The 25,140-nt window shown below is 36.4% G+C and overlaps 1 protein-coding gene across 1 annotated transcript in view; it reads right to left on the bottom strand.

The window, feature by feature from the left end:
- dnah2 (dynein, axonemal, heavy chain 2) overlaps positions 1-25,140 on the bottom strand; it is a 282,596-nt gene continuing 257,456 nt past the window's right edge. Inside the window, exons 75-88 of the mRNA XM_055198209.2 lie at positions 24,090-24,216; positions 23,784-23,970; positions 23,379-23,527; positions 22,758-22,941; positions 20,758-20,948; positions 20,467-20,658; positions 20,205-20,389; positions 14,227-14,461; positions 13,787-13,938; positions 13,595-13,709; positions 6,333-6,509; positions 792-866; positions 447-597; positions 1-367 (exon numbers count right to left, since the gene is read on the bottom strand). Coding sequence (XP_055054184.2) covers positions 213-367; positions 447-597; positions 792-866; positions 6,333-6,509; positions 13,595-13,709; positions 13,787-13,938; positions 14,227-14,461; positions 20,205-20,389; positions 20,467-20,658; positions 20,758-20,948; positions 22,758-22,941; positions 23,379-23,527; positions 23,784-23,970; positions 24,090-24,216 — 2,275 coding nt within the window. The 3' untranslated portion in view covers positions 1-212. The remainder of the gene's footprint in view (positions 368-446; positions 598-791; positions 867-6,332; positions 6,510-13,594; positions 13,710-13,786; positions 13,939-14,226; positions 14,462-20,204; positions 20,390-20,466; positions 20,659-20,757; positions 20,949-22,757; positions 22,942-23,378; positions 23,528-23,783; positions 23,971-24,089; positions 24,217-25,140) is intronic.

The following is a 25,140-nucleotide window of genomic DNA, read 5'->3' as shown; positions in this document are numbered from 1 at the left end:
TGCAGTTTTAGTTCTTTATTAAGCATCTCCATTAAAACATTTGAATAAATTCACAGTTCCTCAAGTTTATACGATTCAGCTCGGGTTTAAGCACATATTCTCTTTTTAAATAACATATAATCTAACTGGTGAAAGAACTCACCAGGGTTGTATGGTCTAACATTAGAAATGCTTTAAATAAGCAGTAAACCCTTAAGGTGTGTGTGTGTATTTTAGTTATCAAGACTCATGAGCAGAGCTGTTCCTCTCCTGATCCAGTGATCATACGGCACAGCTCCCGACTTCAGATCGACAGCCACCACAAATGATGGACGGCCGCTTCCGCCAGACCGCACGGGGTAATAGTAGCAAGGACAGGTGTACATATCTACACACAGAAGAAAGGCAGGATTAATAGACAAGCTTGGACACAGACAGATACAGTAGGACATTGAACGTGTGCTCACTCTTTGCGAGCCTCTTGCGGCTCTCCACAGGTTTGAAGTGGATGGTGGGCATAGGGCAGACCAGCTGCATGGGCTCTGCCTCCACCAAACAAGAGCCTTTCTTATCCCAGCCTGCCCCCTCTAGATACAGGCCCTGGATGAGCACTCCATCCTGGAGGAGAGAGGGAAAAAATAGCTAAAGTACAATGAGAAACACACACACAGCCATTGAGAGAAGGCATAGCTTTGGATTCATGCCACAGGAGGCAGCAGTGAGTGAGCAAGCTAGAGAGAGAGAGAGAGAGAGAGATGCAAATGTCAGGTGCATCAGCCTTTTTTGGACAGGGGATGGCAGCAGTTACTCACCTTGGGAGGGATAAGCAGATTGTTGTCATCTACTGTGGTGACAGTGAACTCCCAGGAAAGAGTGTCTACAGATACCTGCACAACAAACACAACACAGCTATCAGGAGCACTGGCCGGTGTACAGGGAACTGACTGACAGCTATTAAAAACTGTCCACACACACATTTACAGAAGTGTCATGGTTTGGACACTGAGGGCATCCTACCGGGCCACCTGTTGGTGTGTAGAAATGTATTTTCTGTCTTTTGATCAGTTCTTCCTTTTGCTTCAGTGTTATTTGGGTGATTGTGTAAAAACAGCTGTTTGCAGATCACAAAAGGAGTTATGAATAAACATCATCAGTGGGGCATTAGAAAGGTAATGGAGCGATACTGTGCTGCATCCCTGCCGACTGTAAGTAACTGCAGAGTGTGAGAGTATTTTACTTTGAGTCCGAGTAAAACCCTATTAAACATGTGAGTCCATGTAAGATGTGTAACACCACCTTTCTCTGTTGGGAAGTTCTTATGAATTAGAAAACACACAAATACAGCAATTTCATATTTTCCTCATATTTTCTGTATGGCTACGCTGCAAAGAATGATTTTCAAGAAAAAAATTCTTAGTATTTTTGTCTTGTTTTTTTAGTAAAAATATCTACAAATTCTTAAATTAAGATGCTTTTTCTTGATAAGCAAAACGACCCAAGAAGATAAGTCTAGTTTTTAAACCGAAAATATAAAATTTAAGTGATTTTGTGCATAAAACAAGCAAAAAAAATCTGCCAATGGGGTAAGCAAAAAAATCTTGAACATTTTTCTTAAACACTAAATTCAAGAAAAAATCAAGAAAAATTTGCTTATTTTCTTGGGTCGATTTGCTTATCAAGAAAAAGCATCTTTATTTAAGAATTTTTAGATATTTTTACTGAAAACAAGACAAAAATACTAAGAATATTTTTTTGAAAATCATTTTTTGCAGTGTAGGGATGCAACAATTATAGATTTTGTTGATATGACTACAGTCTGAAGAATAATCATGATTGTATGATTATTACAATTATTATGGATTCATTAATTTTAAAACATTAATGTATAGAATCACACAAACACAATTTTGAACAATTGTTTAATTATTTTGTATTTTTAGTTTGTGTATTTTTTCTTTTTTAAAAATAAAATAAAGAAATAACCTAGCTGGCTGCTTTTTGAAACCTGTAGTCTTTCTAATGATTTGCTTTAAAGGTGCAGTGTGTAATTTTTAGAAGGATCTCTTGAAAGAAATGCAAAATAATATACAAAACTATATTATCAGGGGTGTATAAAGACCTTTCATAATGAACCGTTATGTTTTTATTACCTTAGAATGAAACATTTTTATCTACATACACAGAGGGTCCCCTTTACTAGGTTGTCTCCCCAACGATGACATGTTTGTCCGGTGGTGGCTACCATAGCTTCTCTATGCGTTTTAAAAGCAAGGGGCGAGCAGTGAACTAAGCCGTTGCTTGCAATTCGCAATCTCACCACTAGATGCCGCTAAAACACACTGCACCTTTAATAAATGTAATTTTACATGTGGACTGAGAAAATATTACTATTATTTTGATTTAAGTTTTAGTAAAAATGATAAGACTTGCTTAACGAATAATAACACAGGGTCATCCTGGGCCAAGTAATGCAAGTCATTTTGACTGGTGTAGCTTAATATTACACAAAAATCTAATCTAAATATTAGGGCTGGCAGTGTTAAAGTGTAAACTCATGCTGTTAATTCATTAATCATTACTTGCAGTCAGTCAGAGTTATCACGTCAATTTAGAGAAAACGCTTGCCTGCCAATGACGTTTCCTGATGAGTTTTTACGGCAATCAATTTTTTCGCTATTATTCACTAGGTGGCGAGCTTACCCAACTTATAAAACCCTTAAACACCCACTGATTTAAAAACAGTAAAGACTGTGTATGTTTTGATCATTGTTCTGATTCTGATCGCTAACAAAGTGCTTTACAAAAATGCCAAAATTTTGTATTTTTAAAGAAACCCATATTTGAGAGGTGATAAAAGAGAACCAATAAAGATAGGATGCAACTTTTTTCCTGTTTTTTGTTTGTTTGTTTGAAAGCAGAGGAGAGGGTCTGTTCTTTCATTTGATGTATTGCATGTTTATATATTTATACATTTTCTGGAAGCCATATGTTTTTCAAATATTTTTATTCATGAAGGAAATTACAAGACACTGACTTTTATTGATTATTCAGTGTATTAAGCTATTTCTTGTAATTGTTGAAATAAAATATGTATAGAAATGACTAGGGATGTCCCAATCCAATATTCTGGATCGGATATCGGATCGAGGACCGACAACATGTATTTACACGATACAGTGCGTTTTTAGTGACAAGCTATTAAAAGGACAAAGTATTATAAAAGCACCATAAACGTTGTATGCACTATATTCAAAGTCTTTTAATACACTCAATAGCTTCATGTGAAGGAACAAACACACTAGGGATGCACCGATATGGAAATTTTGGCCGATAAATCTTTATATTTGGGGGCCGATAACCGATATATATAGGCCGATAAATATTCATATTATTTTCACAATGAAAAACTCCCAGACCGCGGACATCTTGTCTTTGCGCTAGACTAGCTTACTCTTCTTAAGCCCGCAACACGTGTCATCTTCGTGCTATGTCACAGAAAGCGCCAATCAAAACTTCACATGGCCAGCAATGAGCAAGTGAAGTGGTTCAACAAACCAAAATAATCCATCATTTATCGGCTTTCATTTATCGGCCTAATTTTGCTATCAGACCGATAACCGATAATATTAAAAATAAGCAGTTATCGGCCAATAACGATATATCGGCCGATATATCGTGCATCCCTAAAACACACATTTGAAAATATTTAAGTTCACGGAAACACTGTAACTTACTCGCAAACTGAGTTAATCCACTGGTGAAGCGGACAGATGAACACGTCATTCACACACGCACACACAAGATAACTTCAAGCTATTTTAAAGATTTTACAAAGTCTCAGTAAGCCATTGGATGGATGCAATTTACTTTGTGCTGAGCACACGATGCATCTATATTCTTTTTGTTTTAACAGGTATGAACTTTCCATAGAGGTGCGAAGAATCTCATTTGAGGATGATTCAAGGGCTCAGAAAGCCCATAAACATAGCATATATATGACTAGGCGTTTATATAAAAAGTCTGGTCAAACGCATAATTCCCAAAATAACCATCTGCACACTAAAGCTTTTTTACAATGACAGTTTTACGCAATCAAGGAAAAATATTTTGCCTTCTTAATTGATCAAACGTACCTATTATTTGTTCTCCTAAACACTGCCATGATTAATAATCACTGTTTCCTGTAAGTTGTAAATCATTTTAAATGATTGATTTTTACATTTAAAATTATACTAGATGTAGCAGAAAGCACTATACACATTTAATTACAGTACTATCGGGCGGGTATAGGTATCGGTATGGGCTGATATTCGGAATTCTGGTATCGGAAAAATGAAAAAGTGGTATCGGGACATCCCTAGAAATGACTAGTCCTACTCGCACCCACCCTGATCGGGATTTGAACCAGTCTGGCATTATAGTCGGACGCTCTAACTGTCTGTTCACACCGCCACCGGCGACAGCGTCAAAGTGGACAGAAGTAATTCATTTTCAATGAGAGCCGACTGCGAACTCCATTGAGCAGTGGCGTGTTTTGGACAGTGTGAGCGTCGAGAAGATTTGAAATCAGCTCAACTTCATGGTAATGAGCTATGAGCCAGAAACGTTTGGCAGCGACCAATCAGAAGGCGGAAACCCATAGAAGTCTTCCGCTTGAGAGGATTCCAGAGAATCCATTCGAGTGTCAGATCGCCCACTACTCTTTTTCTATAGCGTCGTTGGCAGGGCAGCCAGAGTGTTTTTTGATGCTCTCGCAGGTGGCGGTGTGAACGCACAGTAACAAGGAGGCTAAAGGCCGGCCTCTGGTACAGAAATTTTAAAAAACAATTTACGGAACCTGAACTTTAAATGCCAGAATGCATTCCTTTTTTATGCTTGGCTTCAGACATGCAAAACACTTGTTAATAATCATAACATTTAATACTCTCAATATAACATTAAAGAGGCTTTATATGCCTACTTAGACTAAGAAAATAGCCTGCTTTGATTACGAGCTTATGACTTCTTTTTTGCTTTTCTGTGTCATCCTGGGAATTCCCCTCAATCTTAATGACGTAAGTTTCTGCTGTCTCATTCTCAATGGTAACATTTTTTGGATTTGTTTTGTGACAGTCCTGTAAAATATGATGATAATATGCTGCTTGGAATCCTTTTTTTATTATTTGGCTGTTTTCATGTTGAAATAGACTGTGCTTGGTGACGTTTGGAAAATCCAGGCATGGATTAAACAAGGATCATGACATAACCTAGACGAGCTGTCACCTATTGTCACCGGAGTGGAATCGCTGACATTAATACTTTATTCCTGATTTTACTGCCCTATTACGTAGCAGCGTTTTTACTTATATTAAATAAATATCTTTATTTTAGGCCGTTTATTTGGCCGTTTGATGACCATTATTCACAATTAGGGGGGAATTCATCAGAGCCAGGAATGTAAAGACCAGATGGGGGGATTCTGCACCCCTCTCTTAATTAATGTCATTAAACTTTATTTCTATGCATTTACACTTACAACAGAATGCAGCAGATACACTTACCTACCTGAGTGAAACATTAACATTGCAAATAACATCATAAGTAACAATTAATTTACGTACACATATCCTAAAAATGTATTTTGTGTGACTGATACGCTGTAAACCATAGATATGTATAAAGGCTAGATGTCTTACGGCGGAGTCTCTAACGTCCTCACCTGGCGGCCATCTTACCTCAGACAGTTCGCTCACTCTAAGCATTGAGTTTAATGGTGTGGGTACTTTTAAATGACCACAACCTGCCCAATCTTCCACCAAATTTCAAACGGGCTGGTTTCTTACAAACGTTATTAACATGGCTATAATTCTGGATGCTTTAACATTTTTAATGAATTTTTTCTATTTTTTTAGTATAAGCAAGCAGTGTCATAGGTACATCTTTGACGTTTATAACAAACCAAACCGTTTGAATATCGGTAAAAAATTAAGCAAGTTATGGTCATTTAAAAGTACCTGTACCATTAAAACTCAATGCTACGAGTGAGCGAGCGTCATGTGGTAAGATGGCCGCCAAAATGCGGACGTTCCACTCAATTGGCCAGCAGCGCAGACGAAACATCTAGCCTTTATACATATCTATGCTGTAAACCAGGTTCATTTAGATAATAATTTTAAATGTAATTCAATGACGCCCTCTGCTGGTTGGGCATAGCAGGATGGCCGCTCAAACTCTTCTGGTGGCTTATATACATATATAAAATAAATTAGTCAGACCCCCTTATTATGCTTATTATGGCATTCCAGTACGTGTAAGTGTGTTTGAATATGTATGAGCCTGATGTTGTTTTGTTGTGGGTGCGCATTAAGGCTCACATTGTGCTGGCGTGCCGAGCTCTGTAACACTGCGGTGAGGAAGCCCGTGGGGAAAGTAAATCCCGAAAGCCAGAAGAGGACAGGAGGGTGAGCCGTCTCCGCCCAACGAGCGAACTGCTCCACGCGCTGGCACAAGTCCCGCGTCCAAGATGCCAAGGGCTTCAGTGATGGGTAAGCCTGAGAGAGAAAACAGAGCTTCTCTATTGATATGTGCTTTGTACTTAATGCTTGTGCAGTGGTGTAATTAATGATCTTACCATTCTCCTTAAGGGAGGAAACGTTTTCTACTTTCATTTTCTTTCTATATAGTAATTTAACACAGGATAAATGAAATGTGGTAAAAGGCACAAGATCAACTTTAAATGCCAGGAAATAACTTACTGAAATCTATCTCTGCCTACAGTAAGGTCTTCTATTCAGTATTGTGTATTTCAGAGTTCAGCCGGTTTATGATAAGTGCCGCCCAAGGCCACAGAAGTGAAACACACACAAAGAAAGAGTTTCTGTGGGTTTGGATGAGACACATTACTGTCTGTCAAGAAGAATATCTTGGGTAGCTGAACTGCAGAATTCAATATTACTATTGGACTTGAAAGAGATTTGGACAAATCTTACATAAGCAATTCAAATTGTGCAATTAAACACACATAAAACTGTCACGGCAAAACAGTGTGGTGCAATGTTTTCTAGATGTTTTTATGAGTCATTCATTTGGTGTCATTTTAATGTTCAAAGAACAAAGATATTTGAGTTTGATAAAAAAAAATCAAAAGTAAATGTGGCTTGTGCCAAAAGAATTAGCATTTCAAACGCAGCGACTGCCACCGAGCACTAGGAAAATACTCATGATTAGTTTCATTTCACGCCGTGCCATAAACCCCTTTGTGCGTTTAGGTTCTCGCTGGCATGAAAATTTGTGTTTTTTTATTTTCCAGACGGAATTAAACTGGGGCATCACAGAGAGATAAATGATGTTAAGAGAAGGAATAGTTACAAATAACAGACATGTTTTCAACATCATGAGTTTAGAGTAATATTCATATAAACAATCATTTAAAATTTTGGGGTCACTTGGATGAACTGTTTCTCTTTGTAGACAAATTATTATTTTAGTGATCTTGTATAGCTCAGCGGTATAGCATTGTATTAGCAGCACAAAAAGTAAAGGGTTCGAACCCAAGGGACACACATACAGAGAAAATATATACCATGTAATGCACTGTAAGTTACTTTGGATAAAAGCGTCTGCCAAATGCATAATTGTAAAAGTAGACAAAAATATAATATCAAAACTTACATTTATTTAATAAATTTTTTTAAAATAAAGGATTAGAGCCAATATAAAAAACTAAGTGCCACGTTTACTATCATTCTAAAATGTAAAACAAATGTGACCCAAGACCCAAAACCAGTTTTTGAAATAAGTACTTCGACTCGCCTGAAAAATCCGCTCCCCTTCTCCCTCTCATTATGGGAGAGAGAGGGTGTTACTGCGCCGAGTCGAAGTACTCCCAAAAGTGCTGTTGCGCCATACGATGTGGTTCCTCTTTTGGATCCGCTTAGAAAAGTGCTACGTTTTATTTTGTACCATCAAACTTGCTCGTATAACTACTCGTCTTAAATAGGAAAAACGTTGATGTGTTTGGTCACTTCTAACTGTATCTCTAAATGGTACCATTGAATGAATGGGGCTAAGCTAAATGCTATCGAAGCGTCGCAGCGCGCTCCAGCGCTTACGTGCACGCACACAGATGATAGAGGGATGTATCAACAATTCTTAGTTAAGGTAATAACATATTTTAATATTGAAAATGAGTAGACTATTCCTTTAATCTCCTAATGATTTCTGGGATAAAAAAAGTATACAATGTATTGTCTACTGCTACAAATATACCCATGCGACTTATGACTGGTTTTGTGGTCCAGGGTCACAAATGTGACTGTAACCTTAACATTTTTACCATTTAACCCTTTGTGGTCTAAGGGGTTTTTAGGGCCCTCTGAAAGTTTTGACCAGCATTGACATTTGCCCTTTTGGTAACACTTTACTTGAAGGGGTGTCCATAAGACTGACATGACAGTCATAATCATGACATGACTTGTTATAAACATGAAGGAGATTTTATGCACGTTTTTGACAACTGTCATTAAGGGTCATTTGTTCAATTATGTCATTTTTAATGGAAAGATGCCATTGTTTGAGATGTCTTGACATAAGCCAACCTTGTCCTAACACCTTGACATTAGAGGTCTTCACGGGTCCACTTAGATCCGAAACCTGAGTTCCAATAATAGCGGCATCGCGTCTCGGGTAATTTCTTAAAAAAAAAATTTATGCACGTCGGGTTCGGGTATAAAGTGATTCGGGTCAATTCGGGTCGGGTACATTTCTTTGGACCCGAGAAGACCTCTACTTGACATTACCAAGACAACATAACTGACCACTTTTTACCAGTGATACAAACTAAATTTGTCATTAAAATGTTATTAAGTGTTATACTCTTTCAAATAGTTTCATAACAACATCATAAATATTCTTCCGTTCATATGTTTTTTTAAGTTTCCTCCATGTGTTTAACAAATAAAATCATTCATTCAATAATAATAATAATAATAATTATATAATATATTATTATTAATAATAATAATAATATTATTATATATAATATTTAAATGAAAATTAAATGTTATGTTAACCCATAAAGCTAGGTAGTTTCTTAAGTTTGATAATTATTCTGCTGTGTCGTGTTTATGAATTATTATTTAATAAAAAATAAAAAGGATTCCAAACAGCATATTATCACCGTATTTTACAGGACCGTCACAAAACAAATCCAAGAAATATTACCATTTGTCATAAATGTGCATAAAATCTCCTTCATGTTCATAATGTGTCATGATTATGAAGGTGTCATGTCAGCCTTATGAACACCCCTTCAAGTAAAGTGTTACCATGCTTTATTTCAGGAGAGAGAACAGAACGCGCATCACGTTAATTTCTCAATTTTACGAAAAGCACAACAACTAGACACTTTAACATTTTAAAGGACGTATAAATCATATCATAATAAGTCTTTTTCAGAGTGATTGAAAAATAAAGAGTTTGCGACATCCTTCAACCATTTTTAAATGCCATATGGTAATACTCATGCATGTTCCAAATACATGGCAAAAGGGAGCACATCTAACCCGACAGGACGCAAACTTGGCAAACTTATGAAAAACAGTAAATGTCCACACGGCGTTATTAATGCTCCAAAACTTTATTAATCCACTGCAATGTTTTAACCTCTAGATCTTCAACGGGAAAACAGTGTTATCTTTTAATAGCCTTTAAGGTTACGAGGGGTTATATCAACAGTGTCAAAGTGACATACGAGGCCGACGTCCTCACCACTCACGGGCCAGCAGTTATAAAGAGCACGAAAGAGGCAAGATGGGAGTAAAAAGAGAAATGACAAGAGTCAGTGGCAAATGAAAGTCGTACATCTCAGAGCAGAGATACGAGTCGCTGCCAAAACATAGCGCTGGACAGAGAGACGAAGTGAGCGCTTGGTATTAAAGGTAAGCTGATGGAGTGAAAGAGAGACAGAGAGACGTAATGAGGGACTGCAGACGGCAGAAGGAGAGTCCCAGCTGGAGAGAAAGTCTTAATGGATGCTCTCCACTTGTTTCGTGAAAGGATGGATGGATGCCGGTTGGATCAGTAATAGGTTGTGGGCTTTCTGTAGTTTTCCAAGTAAACATGGCTGTGTTTGTTCAGCTTATTACAGTGCAATTACCCTTAGCAGCGACCCAAGAAGCCTACACACACACTACCTGATGACCAACACATACGCGCACACACAAATCTACAAATCAGTATAATGAGGCTGTATCAGACAAGGTCTGACATACACATATTGCCCTTGCTGACCTGAACAGACACGCATACACCGGCATTACTAAAGCAGAGGTCTGTAAGCGGTGTGCTTTTGGCATGAACTGAGCAGCTCTCAGTCAATAATAAATGAGAAGTGTTTAAAAACAAGCTGAGAATGTGTGTGCGTTTAATCTTCTTGTATCCTTCACCTCATCTTTTACAGAGCAATCCTCTCACAAGCCATTCACATGCACACTTACACCTCCTACATCCCACTTTCACATACACTCACTCACACAGGGCTTTATTACAACTGCAACATGATCTGGTATGTGTGTGTGATTCATCAGAGTTATACGCTCTGTTACAAGACCCACTGAGCTGCCTGCTTAAACAGCATTAGCAGGTGTCGACATGATGGTTGGTAGAAGTAGTATAATTATGCTACCCTCTATGATACCTTGCTTTGGCCAAATTCTAAGACAAAAGCGAATATACCGGATATACTGTATTCATGGCTAACAAAGATAATCACAGAATGTGACGAACTCAAATTAATCCGAAATGGTTGATAAATTATGAAAATGTTGACTGATCCTTTAGCTTAGTTGGTAGAGCAATGCAAAGGTCATCGGTTCGACCCACAGGGAATACACATACCGATAAAAAGGTGTTTAGAAGCGTCTCACAGATCCTTTTAACAGATCCTTTTAAAAGTTACACAATGCACCTTTAACAGTTTTATCAAAAAAATTTACACGGATGAATTATCCGTGTAAAATTTTTTGATTTTTGATAAAACTGTTAAAGGTGCATTGTGTAACTTTTAAAAGGATCTGTTGACAGACTTGCAATATAATATATATATATATATATATATATATATATATATATATATATATATATATATATATATATATATATATATATATATATATATATATAACTACATTATCAGTGTTGTATAAAGACCTTACATAATAAACTATATTGTTTTTATTACCTTAGAATGAGCCGTTTTTATCTACATATACGGCGGGTTCGCTTAGATATCACAATTTTGCCCTGCCATGTTTCTACAGCAAGGCTGAACGGACAAACTGATCTATAGATCGCATTTTGTCACTGTGTTGTCTCAGACGATGACATGTTTGTCCTGTGGCGGCTACCGTCTCAATGCTAGATGCAGCTAAAAATATACATACTGGTCCTTAAATAAAACTAGTAATAAATGAGGAGCTAAGATGCAAAAGCTGCTAAACATCACCTACGTCAAAAATGAGATAATGATATTGACCAAATGCTCTCTGCAGGTATTTTATGGTCTTTAAATACCTTTACTTCAAATGGTTTGTTGACATAATCTACCAAACACCAGATTGATTTTTCAGTGAAGTCCTCTAAGGGCAAGAAAGATGACTTGGATGAACGACAGTGCGCAAAACGCACAAAAATCTTGCATGCACTTAGAGGGTTTTGCAGCGAAAGACAGTAAAATTTCTTGGAAAGAGGTAGAAAGAGTAATAACATATTCTACTCAAGTAAAAGTACATTTTTTACTTTTTTTAAAAAAATAATTAAATTTTACTAATTTAATAATATTTTACTTGGAAGATAATTTTTTTTACAAGAAAAGCTACTGGTCCAAAAGTAAAAAGTAAGTAATTGTAACTTTACTTTTTACAGCGAGGTGAGGTACAGGGTTATATTATAGTTAAAAAAGACAATATATAAATCACAAACTATTGTTGTGCATGTGAGTTATGCACTTCTGAAGCAAAAAAAAAAAAAAAAAAAATATATATATATATATATATATGTATATATATATATATATTTGTAGGCTATCTTTGTACGCAAGACCGGGAAAACGGCCATCTTTGAACCTCTCTAACTGTACGACGTAGGACCACCGATGAAGAGCCACGATAATAGAAATCGCGACAATTGTTTCACGATAGCAATTTTTCGTCTGGGACAGCCAATAATCGTCCAGTGTATCCCGGGCTTTAGACCCAGGGCTCGACCTAATTTCTCAATGGTGCGACTTAAAAAAATATCAGTGCAACCAGTGCAAAAAGTTAGTCTAGAGCCCTGTTTAGACCTCTCTCTCTCTCTTTCTCTCTCTCCTTGATTGGCCAGCTAATCTGTACGCTGTGACGCTCCTTACCATGTTTGAAAGATTCGCTCACAATTCAATGCTAACAGAAGTTAACTTACAGGCCGTGAGTCCGAAAGTGGGAGGAATTATGATAATGTCGGCCTTGTCTACATCACCAATCCCAGGAAGTAAACTTTTGTCTACAATCCGTGTGTTTGTTGTAGTCCAAGAAAAGAGATTTACATTGGAGACGATAACTCACGTCATCGTTTACTTTGGGGTTTTTACCTTTTGCATATCGTTAACACGTACTAATACACACTTACACACCAAAGGAAATTAAAAAATATGAATCGGACAATAGGTGCTCTTTAAGTTGTGTTTGACTGTTAGACCTCGGTAGATAATGTGCTGCGCATGGTGTGAAAAATTATTGACGCGCTGTGCAAATGAGCAGTTAAAAACCCGGTCGCCAATTCCATACTCACGAGCGTATAGCCTACCTTACATAGGAATTAAATACTCACGTCGCGTCAGTGGAAAGCGGCCGCCTAAATATGGCCTTTTTTCATCCTTGGCGCACCTTTATCACCTTGCATGTTTTTATTTATTTTTTAAATATTGATTTAAGTTGTGACGAAGTACAATACTTTAAACAAAACATACTTAAAGGAACAGTATGTAAGAAATGTATATAAATTAATCATAAAATGGCCCTGATATGTCACTAGACATTAAGAAATCATTTTCATTTCAAATACTTATATCACTGACAACAGTGGTCCGGCAAAGATATTGTCATTTAAAAAGTGGAGTTGCAGACCTCAACTGATGTTTATGTTATCATGTTGTGTATTGGCCACCAGTTATGTGATTGCAGTACCAGTTTTAGCCACAATCCTACATACTGTTCCTTTAAGTAAAAGTAAAATTAAAGATTTTAAATGTACACAAAAAAAAAACTACTCAATTAAAGTAACGTGAGTAAATGTAATTCGTTACTTTCCACCTCTGCTAATAAAAAGAAATTATTTATTATCATTTGCACTTAGAGGGTTTTGCATCTGAACTTCTTAAATTTTCAACTTAAAAAGTAATATGTATGTCTTTATGTATTTTATGATTTATTACAATATTAACAACATGTTAACAATACATAATAAACAATATTATTATGTTATGCTAACACCATAATGTACTGAAATGAATGAAGTTTTGTGCTTTACATTAGTAGAATTATCCAATTCAGTCATACAGGTTTCAGTTCGGTTTAAATGCTACTACAGCGTTGTCTCTTACCTTCTCCCAGAGAGGTGGCACACGAGCATCATGGATACATTGAAATATCTCCTCTAGACTGCTGGACATAACAACCAGACCTTTAATGCCTTTCGCCAACTCTAAGAGAGATGATCTGCATACAGATACAAAACATTATAATAGACTGACAATGTTAATATTCATAATCACATACCTGACCATTACACAGACCTGATTGTGTGTAGCAGAGTGTTGTATCTCTGGATCTCTTGCAGTAATACTACATTAAGAGGCGAAAGGTCATTTTTCAGCAACTTCCTGGTACCTTCATAATCTATCTGAGCAGGAATCTTTTGAAGCACATCAGCGGAGAGCTCCAATACCTGGACAAATAGACAAACATCATCAAGACATAATGAAAAGATTGTTCGGCCTGTTTTCTGTCTTGTTAAATTAACTTTCTATTTAAACAGGAGGTTTGGGTAGGATCTATCGAATGACTCATGGCTTTGGCCCATATGCTTTAGTTACAGTCCGTTCTCCATCTAGAGAGCATTTGATTGGTGCAACATGAGTCATCATGGACTACAAAACTCTAACTTAGGGCCCTTAAATTATAGTTGTCGTATATACTACATGCAGATCTAACGTCTTTACAGAAACACACAGACCTTGTTCTCCCTGCTGCTTGCAGTGTTGGTGGAGTCAGTGCTTGTGACCTGTGGTTGTAAAGACAGCAGCGTTTGAAAGAGGGTTCGAGTCTCTGTGATCTGGCTGGCAATGTCAGCATTGGGGTGTTGTCCAAAGAGTTCTGGGTGCTCCTGAGCCGGCAACTGACCAATGCACTCCACATATGAGGACTGAGGTCCATCACGGGGAACATAGTAAGAGGGAAGTGAGGACAGCCTATACACACACACACACACACACACACACACACACACACACGAACAACCACCAAAAACAAATTAACAGGTTTATTGCATCAAGTCAATTCTGCACGAAAAATGCAATTATCTTAAAACAAAACATCTTTATGAACTCTTTCACATTGGGATTGAAATATTATGACAATTTAATGCTAAACAACTTATTTTGTTATACCTATACTCAGGGGTTAAAATGGGACGTAACGAACCGGAACGGTGTTCCTGCACCTTTGTTGGAAGGGGAAAACAACCCACATATATAACAAAAAAATATAGGACTAATGTAAATCTTTTCATTGTTCTTGTAGTCTGAACCAGTGGCAAGGCTACATGAAGGCCAGTCTTGATGACAGGACCCAATTATAGCACCGATTTTCATTAAATGCCCCCTTTAAACAATTTGAGTGCAAGAAAATGCTAAAGTGAGCTGTTTTATGTGCCCAGACCAAAATGGACACAGTTAAAAGCGCATGCACAGAGAGGCGCATTTTAAAAAGCACGTGAACACAGAATCTCTCTTCGCATGACAGGACACATACACAACATTATCTCAAATACCACAGACTTGACAAGTATTCTCATAAAAAATGTAAAGAGTTCAGAAAGTAATCAGCTGTGTGTCAGTAGGCTACTGTTTCTGGGTCCGTGCTTATCCGGTCTTAAATAGACGGTACATAAATCTTAAATCTGCTTATGTTTGTGTCTTTATGGTAAATAAATAACAGAAGACAAATGGAACATCACTTGTGTTGCTTTAAAAAGATTAAATATTTAAGGAATAATTGACGATGTGCCGTTGAAATATTCGAAAATAATGCACACCCAAGGTGGTAATGCGGATTTATTTTTAATTATTCAAAAGACCGGAGTGAATTATTCTGCTTATACAACGGTTAACACAGACATTTGACAGGTTAGGTGTGCATTTTAAAGAAAAATAATCAACACATGTAGAACATTTCTCAACCAATTAGAATAAAGCATTCAACAGCCCCGTGGTATAAATTAAAATGATAAAAGACAGCGTTATTATTCATTTGATTCTACTTCTTCTGTTAGACCTTACTTTAGTTTTTACTTTGCTCTTTTCTATTTTTTTATACACTGCAAAAAATATTTTCAAGAAAAAATGTTTTTAGTATTTTTGTCTTTGTTTTTAGGAAAAATATTGAAAAATTCTTAAATTAAGATGCTTTTTCTTGATGAGTGTTTTAATAATAGTTTTTAATAATTTAAGAACGACCCAAGAAAATAACTTTAGTTTTTAGACCAAACATATCAAATTTAAGTGATTTTGTGCATAAAACAAGCAAAAAGGCAAATTTTTCTTGAATTTTTCTTGAATTTAGTGTTTAAGAAAAATGTTCAAAAAATTTTTGCTTACCCCATTGGCAGATTTTTTTTGCTTGTTTAATGCACAAAATCACTTAAATTTGATATTGTTGCTTGATCCACTGTAAAAAATGACTTTCTTACTTAGTATTTTTGTCTTATTTTCAGTATAAAAATTTGACAATTCTTAAATTAAGATGTATTTTCTTCATGAGCAAAATGACCTAAGAAAATACATCTAGTTTTTAGACAAAAATATACAATTTAAGTGAATTTGTGCTTAAAACAAGCAAAAATATCTGCCAATGGGGTGAGAAAATTTCTTAAGTGTTTCTTAAGAAAGTAAACTTATTTTAAGATTTGCTTTCGTATCCCATTGGCAGATCCCATTGGCAGATTTGCTTGTTTTAACCACAAATGTACTTAAATTTTATATTTTTTTGTCTAAAAACTAGATTTCATCTTAGGGCATTTTGCTTATCAAGAAAATCTTAATTTAATAATTTTTAGATATTTATACTGAAAACAAGACAAAAATACTAAGTATGAAAGTAATGTTTTGCAGTGTCTGCTTTTATTTTATTTTATTTTCCCCCACCCCTTTTTTTGCTGATCAGAAAATAATTTGCTCCGTGACTCAAAACCCATGATGTAATTTGTTAACCATATTGTAAAATGATCACCCTGATATTAGGCTGACATCTCACCCGTTTTATTTCAAGAGTTCCCTTATGTCATGCCTATACCCATTTCAGGGGCGGAGCCAGAGGGTGGCCAGTGGTGGCCACGGCCACCATGGACTAGGGATGGGCACGAGTACTCCATTGCTCGAGTTCTCGAACGTGGCATCGATGATCCATCACAAAAACGATGATCATGTGGGTTTATTTATTTATTTATTGTGGATATGGCGGCATTTGGATGTCTGGTTAGCGTTATAAGCGCATGTGGTAGTAAAGACTGGGTCTGGAGATGCGTGTTTGTAACGTGTTGAGCTACGCAGACTGGCGTATGATATCAGTTACATTGCCATGCATGATTCATAAACAAACAGATAAATCCGTGCACCCGCGCCGCAGCAACCCGCCGATCCGCGCCATGCGCGGCAGCCCGCCGATCGCGTGAAGCCGGTCACACCTCACATCACTGAGGCACTATGGTTTAAAGGATGCCGTGATTTTCAGAAATACAGTCAGTCAGGTGCAAAATGTACAGCGCCGTCAAAAGTTCAATGGGTTATCATCTCATATTTAAACATCAAATGTCAAGAGATACCAGAGAGCCATACGAGCATTAACATTACATCTTGACTGAGGTAAGAGGACAACACGACACAGCTAATCGCTAAAATGATAGCAAAAGACTTAAAGCTGCTTACTGTTATGAAGCTTGTGCTTTGACTGGACGTGTTTAAAAGTTTGCTGTTTATTGTGCACATCCACAATGGGAGTCAAACTTTCTGTACATAACTTAGTTGAAGTCTTGCATTTTATGCAGATAGATGCACGTTGTACATTTATGTTGTATAAAGGCTTAATATTATGCAGAGTGCGTCATATAGAAAGCGCTTCGGTTTGTGTTTAGTTTCTCTTCATCACGCAGCTATTCCTGTAAGAGGTTTCTGTTAAAAACATTTAATTCATTAATAATCTAGTATGCGTTAATTTTTCTGTCATAGTTTCTTCAAAAACATTATTTGAGTGTTTTTAATAAAAATATTTTCATTTTCACCATGACGTGCCCCTTTGATTGCCCCGCCCCCAATTAATTGAGTACTCGTTCTTCAGACCTATGAATTAATCAAAATGAAAAAATGACATAAATGCACATCCCTACCATGGACGTTATCATGGCCACCCCACTGGCCACCCTGCTCGTAATGGCATTTTTAAAACACGAAGATAACTTTTCAAACACTAAAGAAACTAAAGAAAGCCGATCATGTCAACGATAATGTTTGAACCGCGAATCTCTCGCGAAGCTCACATGCACTGATACATCGTGAGATTCCAGAAAAGGGCGGTGTTCCATAAAAAGTGTTTTGTAAAAAGTGGGAGATAAGGAGGTACAGTGCAGCCTCGGTCCCTGAATCAACATCGAGTGTTTGAGCACAACACCTTATCAGGTCAGTTAACCCTTTCACGCATAGGTTTTAAAAATCCTATATGTCCCCATGGTGAGTTATTTTAACGTCTGTTTTGGTTTTAATAGCGACGCATCAAGCTCTTCACCATGTGCACACTTTCCTACATAGCCTACTGCCCAAAACGCAAGGTTTCCTTTTCATTAAAAACATTCTTATTTGCTGAGATGGACAAAACCATAATAAAATATTATAAACATTAACTTTCAAAAGGTTTATGCTAGTTTGTACTGTAATTCATTTTAGTAAACATTTTTATAATATCAGCATCAGTACATACAATAAACTTTCCAAATTCAAACATTTTTACTCCGAATGTGCAGTAACTTATTAGCTTTTGTTTACTGTATTTATTGTTTATTTGCAAATGCTTTGAAAAGTGTTGTTTAAAACAGGATCACTGTTTTCATTGATAGTTTGCCATTTATGAACTCTACATTTTATTGTGTTGTTTGTGATGCAAAACAGAACCATCTCATGCCTTAAAACACTGTATGAAAATCTGTTTTAGTGAATATAAATGACAGGCACTTCAACTGCGTTTTGATCACAGTGTGTCAAAAAAGCAGATTTAAGTCCATATTTTTTTCTCTTCTAAAGTTCGATAAAAACACATAATGGGCTTAAAATCTTGTTTAAGAATCTGTTTTATAATGAGAATCTCTTCCAGTGCGCCTATGTGTGTGTGCGGTGCGCCGCGCGACAGCCGAATCCCACACAAACATTATAGTGTGAATGCTAGGATTAAGATTGATTTTATATATAACACATAATGTAGATACATTTTTTTAAAACATGGTAATGTTTTAATGTCAGACAATCATTGAAATGTGGGGAAAATGAAGAGAAAGGCAGCAGATATAGCATCCTTCTTCAGAAAGAGTAGCAAGAAGCAGCCAAATAAATCTTAGTACATACATTTCAGTGGCCTACAAAATTGGCATGATTTTCTGGTCTCTATAGTTTTTTTTTTAGCAATGGGAGATATAAATTCTGGTTTTAAAGTAAATTTCAAAAGTTTTATTTGATTAAATAGTTTTAAAAAACATGAGGTTGAATTATGACTATAAATTGTATGTTAATCTCAATTCATTTTAATTCAAATTAAAGTATTGTAGCAATTGTATGTTATAAATCATTGTGATTAACGCACCTATAATCCTTAAAAAAGTATTTTAAGGTTAAATGATAGAGATTTTATGTGCCACCCCAGAGTAACCGCTGGCCCCTGCCAGGCCACCCCTATGAATAATCCCTTGCTCCGCCCCTGACCTATTTTAGAAAATGAAAATATAGTTTTGACATTGGATTCTTTCAGAGAAGAGGTGCAAAGACATGCGTAAGTTTGCTTTACTTTTTTCTTGGCACTGTATTTTGTGTGAAGAATTTAGGTCCAGAAAAAATTCTGGTTTGCATTTTTTTAATTTAAGTGACAGTCATATCAGACTCAATCAAGCTTTATATTGAGTCATCCGAAAATTAGATGTTATAAAATACAAAAAATGATAAAAAAAGGCTCCATTGGATTCCTCTTGAGTGCCACTGAAATGACTGATAGTTTGTTTAAAGTATCTGAACTGTTCATCACTTCATCTTCATACTATAATTACTGGCAATTTCTGTTTCACTTCCAAGTCAACAAATCCAGGCAATTTCCTTTCTACTGCTGCCTAAAACTTTATAGCTGTCTCTGCTGTGCACTTAAGTCACCATGGAGGCACCGATTGAAAGTAATTATAGGATGTGGTTGCTATAGTAACAGATGTTCTTTAACTTCATATGTGGTGTTGCTGGGTCCTGCAAGACCAACAGACCCAGAGGAACGGGAACACATTTAAGTCTTTTTTAAGTTTATTTATCTCTCTGGAGGTTGCAAGATTCAACATTCTGCACCAAGGGGGAGCTGTTGCTCTTTACTAGAGGAGGGCCGTGGTGTAAGATTTACTGGCTGAAGGGGACACTGGGGAATCCTCACAGCAGGGCAAAAAGGGGTGTCAGGGATCAAAGGGTACGTGTGTGTGATGAGCTGACATATATCTAACGGAAAGGTATGTGTGTGTGGAATGAAATGATCTTTTTGAATTGTGTGTGAATTTTCTCCGATTGTGCAGGCAGGAAAACATATTTTGGCCATTTGGGGGCGCTCTATCACTTCGTAATGCATAGCAAACAGGAAAAAGATGAATAGTCATATAAAGGCTATAGTTATTGTTCAGTGTTCGGACTAAATGGAGAGTTTACTCACTTATAAAATGGTGTATCTATAACAGCAGGACAGAAGTAGTGGTTGCTGTAGGTGGTAAGCAGACGCCGATCCCAGTCGTCAGTCACATGACCACCATAGTTAATCCCAGCAATCAGGAATTTTAGAGCATCCCAAGGGATTTCCTCATACTCATTCAGATAGAGACTCAGAAGACTTTCGCTCACCTGAGAACCAGATGCAAATATGTAAATGTAATGAGAAACCATAAGAGTTTAACCCTTGATGGTCCCTCTCTCTTTACCTCAAAGTCCGAGTCATTGAAGCTGTAGACGATGTTCCAGCCGAGCTGTAGGAACTTCCTCCTCTCAAGTATGACGCTGTGGAAGAAGCAAAGAGAGAAGAGCAGCTTACGGTACAGCAGAGGCCTCGAGCAGCGTGCGAACTGAGTCTCAGACACCAGCTGATAGAGACGCTTTATATTCCACTTCACCCCCTACAGAAACACACATTCACACACGCAAAGACCACCTAAGTATTAGCACGCCAGACTTTAGAACAATGACAGTACTGTGTGTTAAGCATGTGTGCGTACCCTGGGTGGCTCCGTGGTGATTTTGATGCCCGTCTGCAGGATGGCAATAGGGAATTCTGGGTGAGGGGAGGAGCTCAGCCACAGACGGAAATCTGGATGAGATTCTTGGACCTGTAACTCATCCACCAGTTTATCCAGCTCACACATCCAAGAGAGAGATAGATGACAGTTCGCCAGGAATACCCAGTGGCCTGCCAGAGAGAAACAGGGAGATTGATTATTAAAGTAAACTAGATTTTTTACAGGAAAAGAAATGTCTTGAGATATTTGATATTTACAGAGCCCCTAAGGTGACATTGGAGTAAAAAAATCTTAAGTTTAGTTTCATGTGCTCACGTGAAACTATCGCGCGAGCACGTGAAACTTTCATGTGGTCACGTGAAACTATCGCGCGAGCATGTGAAACTAAGGTAGATATTTGTAAGGACACTGCAAAAAATGACTTTCTTACATTGCAAAAAATTATTTTCAGTAAAAAAAATAATTCTTAAATCAAGATGTATTTTTTTGATGAGCAAAATGACCTAGGAAAAGAAGTCTAGTTTTTAGACAAAAAATATAAAATGTAAGCGAATTTGTGCTTTAAACAAGCAAAGAAAAAAAATATCTGCCAATGGAATAAGAATTTTTTTCTTGAATTAAGTGTTTATGAAAAAAATGAATTTTTCTTGAATTTAGTGTTTAAGAAAATGTTCAAGATTTTTTGCTCACCCCATGGGCAATTTTTTTTTTTTGCTTGTTTTATGCACAAAATCACTTAAATTTGATATATAGACAAAAGTATTAAGAATTTTTTTAGTAAAACAAAATATAAAATGTATTTTCTTGATGACCAAAATGACCTAGGAAAATAAATCTAGTTTTTAAACAAATATATAAAGTTTAAGCGAATTTAAGCAACAAAAAAAAAATAAAAATTTTTTTTTTCTTGAATTAAGTGTTTATGAAAAAAGTAAACTTATTTCAAGAAAATTTTTCTTATTCCATTGGCATTTTTTTCCTTGTTTGAAGCACTAATTTACTTAAAGTAGATTTTTTTTGTCTAAAAACAAGACTTATTTTCGTAGGTCATTTTGCTTATAAAGAAAATACATCTTAATTAAAGTTTTTTTTTGATATTTACTGAAAACAAGACAAAAATACTAAGTAAGAAAGTCATTATTTGCAGTGGACAAACATGTAATAAACACTATCATGTTTGTATTTGATATTTAGTTTAGTATTTTGCCTAAGTTTGCAAAAGACTTTCAGCACATCCTAATTATACGGTCTGCTTCATATAAAACTGGATTTTGCTGCTTTTGGTGCCTAAATTTTAAGTGAATTTAAATGGGAAAATAGGAAATGCTGTTACACAGATAAAAATATCTGAAAATATCTAAAACAAACAAAAAATCTGCCAATGGGGTAAGCAATTTTTTCTATAATTTTTCTTGAATTTAGCGTTTAAGAAAAATGTTCAAGATTTTGTTGCTTACCCCATTGGCAGATTTTTTGGCTTGTTTTATGCACAAAATCACTTAAATTTGATATTTTTGGTCTACAAACTAGACTTTTTTATTTTCTTGGGTCGTTTCGCTCATAAAGAAAAAGCATCTCAATTTAGGAATTTTTCGATATTTTTACTGAAAACAAGACAAAAAATACCAAAAATTTTTTTTCTTAAAAATCATTTTTTGCAGAGTAGAAAATGTCCTGTTAAAGAAGAATATAAAAACATGCACATGGAGTAAAAAGTCATGTGTGTACCTAACCAAAATGTGATGCAATGACGTCTAAGGTAAAGTTTTCTTTTGCTCATGTGGTGAGAATAAATTCTCTTTTCAACAACTATAGCTGCTGACCTTTTGTGCTTTAACTTCTAATTATAAATCTAATTGACAAAGATATCTACCTAAAGAAGAACTTCTAGGAGATTTCAGATAAGGAGAATAATACAATGACAATAACTGAGGCATAGAAAAAGAGAGAGAGAAAGATAGAGAGAGAGATCACTTCACCATTCTTGACTCCCTCTTTGATCAGACGTGTTGCAATAGGCGCCTGGCCCTGACCCAGTGAGAGGGCAAAAAAGCGTTGACCCATGCCTGACGTCTCTGCCAGCTGGACCAGGGCTGCCGTTGGGTCCACACCAGGAGACAACACAAAGATCAGAGGAGTCCTTGTGGTGCTGTCCGCTAAAACCTGACACACAACGAGTAAATGTGTTTTAGTAGGACTATATAGGACTATTTATTGTTTCTAAACAACAAAGAAAAAATCCAAACATTAACAAAAGAAAAACAGAATTTGGTTACGTCTGAAACCCGTCTAGATGGAGAAGCATGTGTTGGTAAATTGTGTTGCTATGCTCCAGAGATCCATTAAGATAAGAAGCATTTCATTTAAGACATTTCATGCAATTTTATTTTGAAGTGAGTCACTGAGTTTCACCTCAGTGCACTAAACAAATGTGTTGCGTTTTATCCAAGAGCCACGTGATACAAATAAAGAAATTTAAAACAATATCATTTCTTAACATATTTTGTTATTTGCTTAGATTTAAAGATGGCCATAGCAACAAGCTAAGGTGAGCAACTCTGTATGTGTGTGTATGTTTGGTGTGTGTGTTGGTCTCTCACGGCCTTCATATCGAGGATGGGCGGCTCGATGAACTGAGAGCCGAGGTTTTTGATGATGAAGCCTGTGACGCAGAAAGAAATGCGATCCTGTCGGAGAGAGCGTACAATCAACATCCTCTGCATCTCATTACAGCTGTTTTCCCATTCTCCTGCTCAGAAAAAGAGAGAGAGAGACAGAGAGAGAGAGAGAGAGAGAGAGAGAGACAGAGAGAGAATCATCAACATAACCATGATTATATTATAACAGACCTGTTTACTGAATAATTGTTTTAATTTAAAAGAAATGAGAGACGCAAAATATGGATACAAATAAATCATCAATTTCTGATTTTATTATTCGAAAACACAATCACAAAAAAAGAAACAGACAATGCAGGCAAAGTCAGATCTACGCATACACATTACCAGGTAATGCTGCTTTCTCTGGTTCTGGATTTGTGTACCAGAGATGCCAGTCTCGAGGGTACTGCTCGAACGAGGTCATGAGCCCATGAAAATTAGTCAGTTTATCCAGTTCTGTTATGTTGTCCCAGTTCGAGTCAGACAGCCAGCTAGAGCAGGGGTTATCCATCTGTTCCTCCTTATCCAAGACCTAACCCACACAAACAGAAAATATCTTTATGTAACTTGAGGACTTTTTCCTTTTTTAAACAACTCAAGATGATCCTTTCCCATAATCCACAGCATGCACGCTCCACCGGCATCCCTCACCAGTCCACCGCGGAGAAAGAAGCTGTATTCGTCCATGTTGAGTTTGCCGGTTGCCTCCAGGATCTTGGCACACATGTGGAAACTGAACAGAAGCTTGTGACACTCAAACAGTCCTCGGCACGTATATCTGCAAACAGATCAGACACACAGACATCACTCTCAAAGTCATTTTAATATGATTAAAAAAACACGACATGCATGATGGCAGAGCACTGCACTGGAAGCGCAAAGGTCATGGGCTTGAATCCACGGGAATGCACATACTGATAAAAAGTATACCTTGCATGCACTTTAAGTCACTTTGGATAAAAGCATATAGTTATAGGTATTAACTCTTTCACTGCCAGCTTTTTAAAAAAGAGTTGCCAGCCAATGCCAGCATTTTTTATGATTTTCACAAAAGTTTAATGCCTTCCAGAAAATGTTCTTCTTTAAATATATAAACATACAATATATTAAATATATTTGTATTTTACAAAAAATATGGGTAGGTTTCTTAAAAAATACAACCAAAAGCTGAGATAATTGCATTTTTGTAAAGGATTTTTGTTAGAGATCCGATTCAGAACGATGATCAAACATTCACTGAGTTTTTATTGCACTGCACAAAATGACTTTCTCACCTAGTATTTTTGTCTTTTTTGTAGAAATATCTAAAAATTCTTAAATCAAGATGTATTTTCTTGATGAGCTAATTACCCAAGAAAATAAGTCTAGTTTTTAGACAAAACATATAAAATTTAAGCGAATTTGTGCTTAAAACAAGACATTTTTGCTGAATTTTTCTTGTATTAAGTAAATTTAAGAAAAAAAAATAATTCCATTGCCAGATTTTTTGGCTTGTTTTAAGCACAAATTCACTTACATTTGATATGTTTTGTCTAAAAGCTTTATTTTTTTAGATATTTCTACTGAAATCAAGACAAAAATACTAAGTATTGTTTTTGGATCAGTGTGTTTTATAAGTTGGATAAGAGCGCCACCTAGTGGATAATAGCAGAAATATGGATTGCCGTAAAAACTCGTCATTGGCAGGGAAGCAATTTCTTTA

Source organism: Misgurnus anguillicaudatus, chromosome 21, assembly GCF_027580225.2.
Source record: "Misgurnus anguillicaudatus chromosome 21, ASM2758022v2, whole genome shotgun sequence".
NCBI lineage: Eukaryota > Metazoa > Chordata > Actinopteri > Cypriniformes > Cobitidae > Misgurnus > Misgurnus anguillicaudatus.
This window is presented reverse-complemented; position numbering and strand designations above follow the sequence as displayed.